The sequence below is a fragment of the Silene latifolia genome, chromosome Y (genome assembly GCF_048544455.1).
Source record: "Silene latifolia isolate original U9 population chromosome Y, ASM4854445v1, whole genome shotgun sequence".
NCBI classification, from domain to species: Eukaryota; Viridiplantae; Streptophyta; class Magnoliopsida; order Caryophyllales; family Caryophyllaceae; genus Silene; species Silene latifolia.
The window spans coordinates 387,734,695-387,750,477 of NC_133538.1; the positions used below are offsets into that span (position 1 = coordinate 387,734,695).

Below are 15,783 nucleotides of genomic sequence, written 5' to 3' on the forward strand. Positions count from 1 at the left end.
CCGCCACTTAGATGAGGAAAGTGGCTATTCCTTTTGTAGATGCATCCATTACTTGATTTTGTGTGCTTAATGCTTGGATGTGTCGCCATTTTGGCAAGCCCCACCTTGCCTTGCAAGAAGGCATCCTACCTCATGGTTGTCTTGTTGTGAGTTGAAGGGGCGGAGTGAGACCCGCTAATTGTCTCATATCGGTTATGTTATTAGGTTAGTTTAAATAAAGGTCTAGTTTTAGTCACCTCTTTACTCGGGACGAGTAAAGGTTCGGTTTGGGGATATTTGATGTGAACATTATTTGCGCACATTTAGTCCCCTAATTGAGCCTATTTTGCATACTATTATAGCATTCTTTGGCCATTTTATCCGTCAAAACCTTCCTATTTGCTTTTCTATCGCATTTCATATGTTTTGTAGAAAAGGAGATAATAAGGCGGAAATTCCTGTCTTTTCGTGCATATTTGGAAGCTTATTGACGATAATGGATGGACTAGTATGAAGAGGAAGCAAGGACTAAAGACCAATCCCGCAAGAATAAAATGGAAATGAGCAAAAAGGGAAGAAAAGAAGAAGAACCACGGCTGAAGAACAATCCGAGCGGATTGTCTCAAATCCGCCCGTCTCCACTAAACAATCCGAGCGTCCTGCTCTCTAATCCGCTCGGATTGCCCCACTAGAATCCGTCCAGATTCTCCTAAATCCGCTCGGATTCCACTACCAGATTTCGCCCGTCCCGACCCCAATACGCACGGATTCCTTCACAGCATGATTTCGTCTTCTCCAAGCTTCAAAGAAAGACTCCCTTCCTTCAAGAAATACCGGAGTCTCCCTGCTCAAATCTCAAAAGTGTAATTACTAGTTTAGCCCTTAGTTAACCCTAATTGCATCCACCTAAATTGCACTATAAATACCCCATCTTTGTAATTAATCAAGCATGTTTTTTTTAGCTAGAAAATCCTCCTTTAGATTATATTAGGAGTAGATTAGAATGGATTACTCTTTAATCTTTCCACAAATTACACATTAATCTCTCTTTAATTATTGTTCAAGTTTATTATTCAAGTTTATTATTGGGTAATTGAAGATTATTGGGTTATTATTGGGAGATTGACAACCTTCCATCAATCAATCAAGTTTCTTCTATTATTCTTTGCATTATTATTTGGATCATCTCAAGTTGGTATAATTCCTTTACTCTTTACTCTTTATTGTTCATTTCTTCATTCTATTATCATGTTTATACTTGTTGTGATGATTGACACCATTAATGACATGTTTCCCATGATGATGAGTGAGTAGTTACTTAGCTAGGATTAGTGGGTAATTAGGGGAAACCAACATGGGATTGGTTCATGCTTAATCTAATATGTTCACATGATTAAATTGCTTGCTTGTTGTGATGCCAACTTTATGCACATGTTATGTTTGATGAAATGCTAAGCCTATGAATCCTTGCATTTACAACCATCTCTTATCTACTCAACTTGACTTGTAAGATATAACCCAACTCGAGTCTTGTTAGATCATGCATAGAAGTTGAATAGGAGGAAAGTAAGTCGACTTGTAGGTGTTGTACAATCTAATCGATTCGGCTCCGGGACCCAACCCTTCCTATGAACCGTAAGACATAACCCAACTAGGTTCCTCCACAACACTAATTGCTTGCATATAATTGTAAACATGTTTGTATGATCAATACCATGAATCCCCTATGAACCCATGACATCCTAGCACTTTTAATCAATTGTTTACATTTCTTAGTTCATTGTTTGCTCTACGTTGTTACTTTCATTAGTTTAGACACAACTACAAACCCAACCAAATTGTGACACTAGCATAAATTGAGATAGATAGACTTAGAACCCAAAGCACACCGTCCCATGGATCGACCTCGACTTACCGCTAACTAGTTGTTTGTTGAGTATTATAAATTGTGTTTGATTGAGAGCCCCAACGACACTCCTCATCAATGTTTACGCTGATTTGCAAGATTTAGAGAGAATTTTAGCTGAAAAGTTCATTTTCAAAAGGAAAACCCCAGTTTTAGAGTGAAGAAAGAAAGAACCCAGTTGGAAATAAGTGTGTTAAGGAAGGAAGAATGTGGGAGTGTAAACATAGTACAAAGGATATATCCTTTTGTCCGTCAGTTTTGATCATTGGGAAGGACAACTTGCAGGGTTTTGTTCTCCTCTTTCCTACCCAAGCTTTTCCCTTTTTTTGGCCTATATTTTGTAAATAATCTCCACCTTAGATGTTGTCCATCTAAAGGTCCTTATAAGAACTTAAGGAATCAAATGAGGTAAATAACTCATTAGATCTCCTATATATATATATATATATATATATATATATATATATATATATATATATATATATATATATATATAGAGAGAGAGAGAGAGAGAGAGAGGGGAGTTCTAATGAGTCCTCCTCTCCCATTGAGTCCATAAGTCCCTCTAAGGGCCTTTGGATGGACTCAATGAATGGTTGAGATGCATTTGATTAAGTGCTATTAAAAAGAAAAGGAAAATAATGTGGATGGTTGGATTGAGATGGATGGTTGAGATTGAAAATTACCAAAAAAAATTACCACTAATCAAATTTCTATACACTAATTAATTTTTCTTTCTCTCTCTAGCCCCTAATTAATCAGTTTTGAGTTTAAGATTTCAGAAGTGTAAATGTAATGTTGTATGAGTTTTACAAGTGTAAATGTGATGTTTTACGAGTGTAAATGTAACATTTTAAGAGTGTAAATTTGATTTTTTATGACGTAAATTTTGAATTTATATAATTTTAACATTTTACAAGTGTAAATGTGATGTTTTACAAGTATAAATGTAACATTTTAAGAGTGTAAATTTGATTTTTTGTGACGGAAATTTTGAATTTATATAATTTTAGCATTATACAAGTGTAAATGTGATGTTTTACGAGTGTAAATGTAACATTTTAAGAGTGTAAATTTGATTTTTTTGTGACGGAAATTTTGAATTTATATAATTTTAGCATTTTACAAGTGTAAATGTGATGTTTTACGAGTGTAAATGTAACATTTTAAGAGTGTAAATTTGATTTTTTGTGACGGAAATTTTGAATTTATATAATTTTAACATTTTACAAGTGTAAATGTGATGTTTTACGAGTGTAAATGTAACATTTTAAGAGTGTAAATTTGATTTTTTGTGACGGAAATTTTGAATTTATATAATTTTAACATTTTACAAGTGTAAATTTGATGTTTTACGAGTGTAAATGTTAATATTTTAAGAGTGTACATTTAATTTTTTAGGCAATTTTCTATATCCAAATTTGAATTTATATAATCTTAACATGTTACCAAGTGTAAATGTGATATTTTACGAGTGTAAATGTTGTATTTTAAGTGTAAATTTGAAGGTTTAAGAGTGTAACTTTGGTCTTTTAATTGTGGCTTTGGTCCTTTATAAGTGTAACTTTTGTCCTTTACGAGTAAAACTTTAGTCCGACTACCAAAAAACACCACCACCGTCGTCCTCCACCACCAACTAATATCCACACAAAATATGAGTGCAAATCTATATAATTTTAACAAGTGTAAATGTACAGATATACAAGTGTAAATGTAAAGAAATATGAGTGTAAATGTAAAAAATATGAGTGTAAATGTAAAAAATTATGAGTGTAAATGTAAAGAAATACGAGTGTAAATCTGAATAATGCATGTAAATGTGAAGAAATATGAGTGTAAATGTGAAGAAATATGAGTGTAAATGTAAAGAATTGTAAGTGTAAATCTGAAAAATGCATGTAAATGTTAAAAAATATGAGTGTAAATGTAAAGAAATAAGTGTAAATTTAAAGAAAAACTAATGTAACTGTAAAATAACTAAAAAAAAAAATAGATCTGAAATCACCCACAATAACAAATGAAAATAAGAAAAAAAAAAGTAAGAATAACAACAACAAGACCAAACTATTTTGGAAAAGAAAAACAAGAACAAAACACCCGTATTTTCTTCTAACCAAACACAAAAACCAAACACAAAAGCACACCACTCAACCAACAGCATAGGCATAACCAAACAAAACCCATCTTTCTAAATTCAGATTGACAACACCACCATGAATTCAGTGTAAATCTGAATAATGCATGTAAATGTGAAGAAATATGAGTGTAAATGTAAAGAATTGTAAGTGTAAATATGAAAAATGCATGTAAATGTTAAAAAATATGAGTGTAAATGTAAAGAAATAAGTGTAAATTTAAAGAAAAACTAGTGTAACTGTAAAATAACTCAAAAAAAAAAATAGATCTGAAATCACCCACAATAACAAATGAAAATAAGAAAAAAAAAAAGTAAGAACAACAACAACAAGACCAAACTATTTTAGAAAAGAAAAAAAAAAGAAATAGAAAAGAAAAAAAAAAGAACAAAACACCCGTATTTTCTTCTAACCAAACACAAAAACCAAACACAAAAGCACACCACTCAACCAACAGCATAGGCATAACCAAACAAAACCCATCTTTCTAAATTCAGATTGACAACACCACCATGAATTTTCTAAATTCCGATCTGGAATGTGCGGCTGTTGGTGTTGTTGTGGGTGGTGGTTGAAGGAGGCGGTGGTGGTGTGTTGGAAAAGCAGGGGAAGGTGATGGTTGTGCGTGGTGTCGGGTTGGTTCTGGTGGGGTAGTGTCGGAGGTGTGTGAGGGTGGCGGTGGGAGTGTGTGGCTCAGATCTGCGTGGTGGATGTCGGAGGTGTGTGAGGGTGGCCGGAGGTGCGTGAGATGAGAGTTTTTTTTGGGAGTAGGTCGCGTGTGGTGTTTTTGGGTGGTTTGTGGTGGTGAGAAGGGTTGTCGGGTGGTGGTGATGTTGTTTTCGGGTGGTGGCAGGTGAGCAACGGATGGCGGCAGGCGGATCTGGTGGTTCTTGTTGACGACGGTGTTGGAGAAGACGTGGGGTGTGGCTGGTGGTTGAGTGGTGGCCGAGGTGGTCGGGTGTTGGTGGGGCTGCGAGTTGATGGTGGCGGCAGTAGTCGGGTTTGGGCGGTGGTGGGTGAGTGAGGAAGAGAAGGGTGTTTTTTTGGGGGATGGGTTGTTGTTGCGGCTGGGGTTATGTGGCGGTGGAGGTGGTCGTGGGGTCGGGTAGGTGAGGAAGTGGGGGGGAATATTTTTTGAATTATTTGGTTTTTGAATTTTGTTGGATTTTTGAGAGGAATTGAATTTTTTTGGTTTTTAGAGAGATGAGGGGGGGATAATTGTGAGATGAGAGAGAAGTGAGTGGAAAAAGAAGGGTTTTATAGTGAAATTAGGGCTTGATTAGTGATAGTAGTGAGAGAAAGTGATTAATTAGGATTGATTCCCTGATTTTAGCACTAATCCCTCCCTTTTCCCTTTCAATCTCAGCCCTCCATCCTATCTTTTTAAGGGTCCTAAGAGGACTTATGGACTCAAGGATTTTTGGTGGACTCACTTAATCCTTCTTCTATATATATATATATATAGGGTCGGGGTCAGGTACGAACTAAAGTTCGGTGCGAACCGTACGAACTGACCCCCCTATATAACTGACGAAATTCTCAGTTCTTCGTTCCTCTTTCGAACACCATTAATGCGATAACAAATTCTCATCTTTATTTCTTCGTTTCTCTTTCCGACACCATTGCTGCGCATCAAACAAACTCCATTATTGCACCTCGGAATACAAATTCAAGGTAAGTTTTAATTCAGATTTTGAAACAAATCCAATTTAAAAACTTAGGGTTTGCTTAAAAATTTAACTTGATTAGTTTTTTGGTTTAAGATGGTATTTTGTGGTTTTGATTCTAGATTTGTTGGTTCATTAGTTGATTAAAATTATTGTGATCGAAAAATTAGAGTTTCTTTGATGATAGAACCATCTAATTTGGGTAATAATCTAACAAGAACGAATTTTTATTTCAGATGGTAATAATTGAAGAAGAAGATTCGGTAATGGCAGAAGTCATAGGTAACTACTGTTGCATGTTCTTTGTATCCAGCAAGTTAAAGATGTGTATGTATGTAGATGTATGAATGTGTCTTCAAATCTTGTTGTTTACATATAATTTAAAGAAGGGAATTATCGTGATACATTATTTTATTATTGCTGCTAATTGTGACCCAAAATAAGTTGCTTTCATTGGCTGTGTGTATCTAGGTAGTTGAGGATGTGTTTCTGTCAATATTAAAAAATGTATGATTGTAAATTTGCAGGGAGTATTACTTTGATCGACTTAGATATTAAGGCCCTGTTTGGATTTTGAGATTCTGTTTGGATAAACTGTCGTAGTTGATGATTTCAGGATCCTGGGTTTCTGTTGGTAAGCAACGGCTATCAATTATGGTCTAAAAAGTGTATACAGCCACCTGAAGGTGTGTTTGTAGAAGCACTTAAAACTGTATCTAGCTACCCTTAGATAGCATAGAGGGAATGGGATAAAAATAGTGCAATAAACAAAAGGTAGCAAAGTGTATATAGCTTCACAAATGAGTGTATATAACTACGTAGACGATTGTATGTAACTTGACAAATTAAAATTACGTGTTCCACTACCTAGGATTTTGGGATTATGTTTGATTCCAGAATTCAGTTCTTTTCTTTGATTTTCTGTGCAGACATTGTAGAAGTTACTAATGTGCAAGCGTCTTCAAGTAATTCAAAAGAAAATCAATTGCTTGTCACTAATGTACCAGGTATTAAATTGTAGCTTCTAATTAAGTAATGTATTGTCTAAGAAGCTTGTGTAGGTGGTAACAGATAAAATTAAAATCATTTCCTTTTGTTTTTTTTTGATGTTGTAGCCACCCCGTTTGATTTCGATAATCAAATAGTGGGATTGCCAAGATGCTCAAAGTGAATTAAAACCAAAGATTGTGGATGAAATTTGCAACTTTGGAAGAAGGCATACATTTTTATGAGGAATATGCCAAGGTTTGTGGGTTCCTTACTAGATTAGACTCAACAAAATTAGTTGACGGGATAGTTACACACAAGTGGTGCGTGTGTAATAAACAAGGCAAAAGTAATCACAGGGGTACAAAAAGGAAGAGGACCCTTACGCGAATTGGTTGTCAGGCTAAGGTTAGTTTTAGAAGAATTCAAACGGGTGAATACGAGATTTATGATTTCGTTGAGGTTCACTCACATGCTATGAATACGCCAACAACTATGATACATTTGAAACCATGTAGGGATTTAAACTTGGTTCACAAAAAAATGATAATGGATAATGCTCATGTAAACCATGGTCCTGTGCAAACATTTAGGATGTTCAAACAGTATGTGAAGGGATACAAAAATGTGGGTGCTTCTTTACAAGATTTCAAAATTTTTTCAAGGGATGTAAAGAAATACATCAAAGAATATGATGCCCAGATGTTAATAGAGAACTTCATGCAGAAAAAGGCTATGTCTCCATCTTTCTATTTTGACTTTGATGTGGACAATCAAAGCGAGAATAACTAAGCTTTTCTCGGGATCCAATATCACTTAAAAATTATGCCCTTTTTGGTGATGTTGTTTCTGTTGATGCCACTTATAACTTCAACCAATATAAAATGGTGTTTGTCCCTTTCACGGGTGTTGATAACCATAAGGGTTGCGTTACTTTTTTGCAAATGCGGGTTTGATACGAAACGAAAATGCAGAATCATTTTCGTGGTTGTTTCAAAATTTTGTAACGGCTATGGGTGATCGCTATCCTATTACTATAATAACTGATCAATGTAGAGGCATCAAAAAAAGTCATTAAGGGTGTGTTTGGTGACAAAACACGCCACCGATTGTGTATGTGGCATATAATGAAGAAGTTGCACGACAAGGTTGGTCCATCGATTTCCCAAGACACAACTTTTTTGAAGGAAATTAACTCAGTTGTTTGGGATGCAGAAATCACTCCAGAAGATTTTGAATCGAAATGGAATTCGATAATTTCCTCATATGAGCTTTGTGATAACAAGTGGTTGAAGAAAATGTTTAAGCACCGTGCTCTTTGGATTCATGCTTACATTAGAGACACATATTTGGGTGGGATTTTGCGCACAACATCAAGATCAGAGTCTGAAAATAGCTTCTTTGGAAACTTTACCAACCCACATGTCACACTTGTCAAGTTTTGGATGCGTTTCCAAACAGCAATGGATGCTCAGAGATGGAAATATTCTAAGGTAATGGCTGATGATAAGAATTGTTATCCAAAATTGACAACACCTCTCCTTTTAGAAAAGCAAGCTTCTGAGTTTTACACAATCATTATATTTTATATTTTCCAAGTAGAAGTCCAAGCAGCATGTTATACTTGTGGCCATTTACCATCACCAAATGCAAGTGGTGCGAATGATAATATTTCAATAATTGATCGTGAGAAAGACAAGGAATACAAAGTTGATTTAAGTGATAATAAGTTCTCTTGTTCTTGTAAGATGTTTGAAAGAATTGGGATACTCTGTAGGCACATTTTATGGGTGTTGAAAGATAGGGGGTTTGATCATATACCTAAAGAGTATTTAGCACTGAGATGGAGCAAATCTGCAACCTCCCACCCTCTTTCTACTGTTGTTGGAAAACCTGTACTAGCTGATTGTGTGTCAATCGAAAGTCGCCAGAACAATATAAGTGAATTATGGTCGGAGGTATTTAGTGCAGTCTCACTTGTTGAGGATAGTGAGGAACATTCTGATGCGCTATTTCAATTGCTCCGGAGTTTCAATGAAAAGTTGATTATTTCAATTAAGTCAGGAAAGTCAAAAGATAAGAAAGCTGAGATTGAGATGCTTCTTGGGTCAAAAATTCCAACTGAAGTTACTGTTTTACCACCAGAGAAGTGCAAGAATAAGGGATCGGGAAAGAGGATAACATCAAACAAGGAAAAGGCAGTCTTGGAAAATGCAAAGCCTCTGAGAAAATGTCGTGCTTGCGGTGAAATGAGTAACCATGATAGTAGAAATTGCCCGAGTCGACTCCCTTGAAACTGAATTCAGTGGGTTTTTGGTTTATGTGGCATTTGTAGATGTCACTCAAAAAAGTCTGTTATGTTTTGTAATGTTATGTACTCACTTAAAAAACCAATTTCAATGGGTTTTTGGTTTATGTAGTTTTTGGAAAGACTGGTTTTGTATAAACTTCCAACTTTTTTTTTATTTACGTTTTTACGATGTTGTTTTTTTAGTGTTTTTATACTGACTATGGATTGACGGAGTATAGACGGGGTTAGTGTATACATTGTATTCGAATAGGGAGGTGGCCTGACTAGAGTGTATGTAGCTGCGGAAGGAGTGTAACTAGGAGGCAAACAAAGTGTATGTAGCCAACTGAACAAGTGAAACTAGCAGTTAAAAAAAATAGGATTCCGACCAAAATTTAAGATGCAACATCATTTCAATGAACTCTTGAACATCAAATTACTCCAACCAAATCATTTTTTTCTTTATTATGGAACTTCATATTGCTGGCTGACAGTAGGCATCTCAGAAAACCGCAAGGTTCACACTCTTCCCTCTTTTTCTCATCACATCATGATTGAAGTTTTAGTCTTTTCCTTCCTACTGTTTCTTCCTTTCAGTTGACCATTAAATTAATTACAGCATTCCGACACAATAATTCAAACGTGATACGTCTTTCAGTAGACTAACGGAATTAAGACTTATAACTTACAAGCAGCATAACGCGAAACGAGAGACTATCATGGGAGATCATCTCCCTGAACAATGAAAAAATATTGACTACGAAATCCTAATTCTGCTACTGCACCTAATATGACTAAAATACCCCTTGTTCAAGTTTTTGACTTTTTTTTTTAGTTTAAAAAGTGTATCTAACAATTGATGAAACCATGGGAATAGTGAATTGGTGTAGTTTCAATTCTTGAGTAGGTCTTGCTTAAGACGAGTCGAATCTTAAGACGGGTAGTTACACTCACAAAACGAATATGGGGGACAAGTGGGGGCACCCCCATGTGCCTCCCACTATCGTCTATTTGGGCATTTTGTCTCACAAAATGGTTTCCTTCTACAACTTAAGACGGATAGTGCCCGTCTTAAGTAAGAATTTGTGTCAATTCTTTTTGGATTCTTTTTGGTTGATCTTTATAAAAACATTGACTATTTACAACGTTTCTATTTACCACACATTTACACATTCCTCTTGGTTTCAAACCAAACATTCATTCGTTCAAAAAAATTCAAACTTAATTGTTTCTATGCATCAGATTATTTCTGTGCATCAGATTCATAGGATGCACCAAACGTTTCTATGCATCAAATTCATCGGATGCATTGCATCTCCCTTAATTATTTCTAAATAAATAGGTTTTCATGTGTTTGTTTCAAAAAACTTCAAACTTAATCTATACTGAATTCCCTCTCAACCATTCTTATACTATAAACTAATTATGTCTGATGCATATGATGAATCTGATGCATCCTATGAATCTGATGCATCCTTTGATTCAGTAGAAAGTTTCGGACGCCATTCCGAAATATTGTACGTCAAACCTGTGATGTGTATTCTTTATAATTTGCCAAGCACACGAGATGGGTTTGGAAAGGAAACTCTCTCATATGATCTTGACAGATTAGTAGAACTTATTCGGGGTTCTGGATTAAATTTAGTTCAAGCTATCCACCCGGCTATTTCTTCCAATGGGTCGTTCAAGGGACATGCAATGATTGAGTTTGGAGCGGGAGATGGGCGCGAATGATTCCGTCAAGCTCGCAAACTGGAGCGCGCTTTTTATAATAATGAAGCTTCGAGGTGGTGGTTTGAAAATGTTAAACCTCCGTCAGAACCATATTTATGGGTTGCTAATAGAGATGATTTGGGACTGGTCGCATATTTGTATGCTCGGGGGCCTTCCTTTGAGTTCGGGACAATTCCGGTTGCATGGGAAAACGACCCGGTGGATTGGGTTGAAGGTGATAATGATGTTTTCAGTGATATTCGTTTTGAAATCCGCAATTACTTTCCGGATTATTAATTTGTACTGTTGATATGCTTCATTTTAGTCCTTTACTGAAGAACAAATGATCAAAAGACTGTTTGTTTTCAGTGATATGGAGTTTAATCATATATTATTAATTTCTGTATTAGATCCTTTGACTAGATGCAAGATGTGTCATATCACGTTTATTTGCCCTTATTTGTCACGATATGCTTCATTTTAGTCCTTTCCGCAATTACTTTCAGAATTTTTGATATAAAAACACACACAGAGATTTATATGATTTTAGTAGTTTGATTGCTTAGATTGTTGAATCTAATATCGGCCTAGCAGTGGTGCGTGTGTTACTGTGATTTATCTATATTAGTACAGCAATCGTACTGACTTTATTCCGTCTTAATTTTGAATATTAGTTCGGAAATGATTGTCCTACACTGCTACTAACAGAATTATAGGCCTGAAATCGTACTAAATGATCTCTTGTGGTGTTTTCCTGGTCTTGAATTGTTCTCCGTTCAGTATGGATTATTGACTGTTCGTAGTTTATAACAAGCCTTCAGATCATACGCGTTGCTGTTCTCTACTCAACGACTCAGTAGACGTAACCATTAAACACTTGAGTCACGGTGTCCATACATACAGAATCATAGTTTCTCTAAGGTGTTACCATTTTCTGTTAATTGCAGTAATGAATAGTGCGAGGCAATGTACCTTGCCGGTTGGTTAAGTATTCGCCAGGGATGTGTATGCAGACAGCCGACAATGCGTATCTACACAGATGCAGGTGTGTATCCACACAGCCATGGGATCATTTTTTTTCTTTATTATGGACTCGTGGAATGTAACTATCAGTCCGGAAAAGTGTATGGTCACAATGCGTCATTGTATACTTATTTATATAAACTAGGAAAACACATCATCTCTTTTATATAAATTTAGTCTTAAATTTTTCATATTCTTAGATGAAAAAATGGACAAAAAGTTCTGAATTCTCCTACAAAGATGGCGTTTGTATCGAACATCCTTTTCTAAAAATAATGAAGGAGTGTATCTAGCAAGATTTAACAAGTGTAGCTAGCGGTCAAACAAGTGTATCTAGTTGCCCACGATGTTCCAAGTTATTTCCTTTGAAAGGATACAAACAAAGACAAGGAAACTAAAAAATGTGAAATACTAGACAAAAGTCACCCCGACTTAATCAACCTCTTCAAAGTACAACCACTCTTGCAAGAAAAATAAAAATGTGAACTGATGCCGAATCCTTTGAAATGAGGCTTGATTAAAAAAAATGATCCAATAATCTTCATCATCAACCATTGTGAAAAATCGCCTGGAGATTTAAAAAAGAATGACATGAGGTTGAATTATTTTAAAGCAACATATGGAAGTTTAAGGTGTATGTAGTGACAGACTATAGTGTATGTAGCCATCTTAACGAGTGTATCTAGCGGTTCAAAAAAAATAATGTAGCCAACCTGAAAAAAGTGATACGTCTTTCAGTAGACTAACGGAACTTCATATTTAATTTATAAAGATTACAACTCAAAAAACGTAATCGCAATTGCTGGCTGACAGTAGGCATCTCAGAAAACCGCAAGGTTCACACTCTTCCCTCTTTTTCTCATCACCTCATGATTGAAGTTTTAGTCTTTTCCTTCCTACTGTTTCTTCCTTTCAGTTGACCATTAAATTAATTACAGCATTCCGACACAATAATTCAAACGTGATACGTCTTTAGTAGACTAATGGAATTAAGACTTATAACTTACAAGCAGCATAACGCGAAACGAGAGACTATCATGGGAGATCATCTCCCTGAACAATGAAAAATATTGACTACGAAATCCTAATTCTCTCATCGCACCTAATATGACTAAACTACCCCTTGTTCAAGTTTTTGACTTTTTTTTAGTTTAAAAAGTGTATCTAACAATTTAAAAAAGTGTATGTAGCAACCTGAAGGAGTGTATCTAGCAATTAAAAAAACTGTACCAACCTGAACGACTCCTAAGATGACAAATCAAACATATAAAAATACAGAAAAAGGATACCTGAGAAGTGTTTTTCTCCCATTTTATCACCGCAACATAATTTGTCGACGATAAGCAATCAAGTCCTGCAAAACAAAAAAAAGGCAGAAAATTAAGATAAAATGGCAGCCCGAAAGAAGTACATATCCTCCACCAGGGTCCAAGCAGTCTTCATTGTTAGTGATTCTGTTTGACGGACTAGGGATATTCAAGTTGTTCCCATAATTCTTCCCCGAGTGTATTAACGCTAATGTGCTTTTCTTAAAGACAGGGTGCATTTCCCACATAACGGTTTAGCATGGGTGCATTTAGGGTATCATTACAAATTGGTCTACAACAGGTAATGTAAAGCTGGTCGAATCTCTTAAAACATGGGACAGAAATGACAGAAATTTAAGATAAAATGGCAGAAAATTTAAGATAAAACATATATGAATTATCAAGTCCATTAAACTCACTTTGTAATGTTTCTTGTCCGTCCACAAATCTGTATTGAACATTGCACCTTCCAGAAACTTCATGACATATACTCCGCAGTCAAAACTATTCAAGCAACATATGATATTGAAAATGATATTAAAATAATTAACATTAAGCAAAAAATAACACAAAAATATATAACAAACTAACGTGTTTGTTTGCTTTGAGGGACATCCTTCACTTCAAAGAGGAAACAAACTGATGGCCTTGGACGCGCTTGTAACCATTGGTGCTCGGATCCGATTTGCAACATTGACTATCTGTGAACAACAAACAATCAACAAAAATACTTGTATGAATATCTTAGATTATGACTTCTAGATCAATCAAAATAAAAAATGGCGACCATACAATATCCTCCACATAAGTATTATATTCCTCCACAGCTTTCTTATCATTTTTCTTATATTTCTTGAGAGAGTCCAAAATGTAGTTCTTCTCCTCCTTGAGATCAGACACACAAGCTAACCAATGGTTATCATCTTTGCCGATTGTGAAAAAAACCTACATAAAAGCAAAATGACTTACATAGGTAAGTAACTAGGATATGCATGGTAATTAGTATTTTATGCATATATTATCACAGTTTGGACATTAGTAACTTTACCTTCTCAATAGTAGCTCCATCTTTTGGCGTGTAGTGCATCTTAAGATGAGGGCACCAAATAAAGTTTACCTCGTTAACCTTTAATTGTGGCTTAGCATACTGACAAATTAAAAAAAATAAGTTAATAAACTATACTAACAAATATATGACATCTGTTTTTTCTTTTCGAACATAGTTGAGATGACATATTATTCCTCACAAAAAGGAAGTAAAAAAGGGAAAAGTAAAAAGTAAATTCAAAATGTACTACTTAGATACATACCCTCACGATTGAAGGCAAGTACGAATATCCGTCGATTATATGTACACATCACACCAAACATGTCAATCACCTACAAATGTAAATATTGTTACAAAATTTTGATCACCTATCCGTCGATTAAATGAAAAATGTTTATATACTAACCGTATCCCTTATCCAAAGGATGACGATTTTGCAAACTTTTCATTGCTTTTCAGACATTCATCCATTCAAAGGGCCACGATAATTTCATCCAAATACCTACAAACCAATACAATTAGCACAACTTCTAAAACAAAAATCAAACAAATATGTAATAAAAGTTTAGAAATTACTTGTCATCCTTATCCTCGGGCATTGATTACCCGAGCCAATATTTCGTGTCTAACAACCGACATTGACGGGTATCCTTGGTGGCACCTCGGGACTCTTTCTTAGATTTTGGAAGTCTTGATTACCAAAAAAAGACAACAACTCATAGCATGCCCTTGTACCAAAAACCTTAACTTGGTTGTTCTACAAAACAAGGAACATTGATTTATACTACTCATATACATACAAGTAAATAAATAGGGAAAAACATTGTAAAGCAGCTTACATCTTGGAGTCCCAACACACAAGTCCTTCTTTCTCCTTTGTATTTCTCCAACAACCGCATGAGGTAAATTCCTGAATCACTTCCATTACCAAGATTTGACCTCAGAATAATCTCCTCTGGCTTCATGTCACGGACAGCTACTATAGACGGCATTTTCTTGAGCAAGCATTTAATAACAAAGTCTTTCTGCATAGGACATATAAATTCAAACATTTCTCAAAAATGCAAATAATATTAATATCGTATGATAGCATCAACAAAACAAGTAGGCTGAAATGTGGATACCGTAGGCTCAATACTTGGTGCAAAATTTACCATCTCCGGCCTCATCAAATGCAAGATTTCCAACTTCTTTGTTAGGAAGTTGAAACACATTGCAAATGGCTTCTCAGAAACTATAGGTACAAAGATCTGCAATTGTATAATATTTGTTCTTAAAAAATGTCTATATCATAAAACCATACAAGAAGGTTAGCAAATGTAAATACTTACCAAAGATGCCCCCGTAAAATTGTCATCAATTTGACAACTTACTTCACTAGACAGTGGGAGATACAACCTAGAAGGTGAAGTATGTGCTCTAATTGTTTCACATTTATTCAAAACGCAACACCAGGCATGTATCACTTGTTTAGGCACTATATCACCTGATACTAGCATCTTCAAATTTGCTCGAGTAATCAAAATGTCTGTACCAATTTTGAACAGATCTCACCGCATACATAATTGTTCAATCAAAATGAAATGAGAAAATAAATTAAGAAAAGTAATGACTGTATCTACCTAACTATAAATATGAAATGAAGAATTGTTTGGAATGTATCTAGCAAGAAATTTGAACACCGTACAAACCTGTCATCATAAAATTCTGAAAATACATAGTCCAGTG

At 35.2% G+C, this 15,783-nt stretch overlaps 1 protein-coding gene and 1 long non-coding RNA gene across 2 annotated transcripts; both read left to right on the forward strand.

The window, feature by feature from the left end:
• The first annotated feature begins 5,564 nt into the window (after positions 1 to 5,564).
• On the forward strand, positions 5,565 to 6,694 carry LOC141627330 (uncharacterized). The gene is made up of 3 exons (XR_012536898.1): positions 5,565 to 5,694; positions 5,924 to 5,969; positions 6,617 to 6,694. It is a non-coding gene; the product is annotated as an uncharacterized LOC141627330 (long non-coding RNA).
• Positions 6,695 to 7,801: 1,107 nt separating this feature from the next.
• LOC141632038 (protein FAR1-RELATED SEQUENCE 5-like) lies at positions 7,802 to 8,968 on the forward strand. Its single transcript, XM_074444627.1, has one exon. The coding sequence runs from the start codon at positions 7,802 to 7,804 to the stop codon at positions 8,966 to 8,968; it is 1,167 nt and encodes a 388-aa protein (XP_074300728.1).
• The last annotated feature ends 6,815 nt before the right edge of the window (positions 8,969 to 15,783 follow it).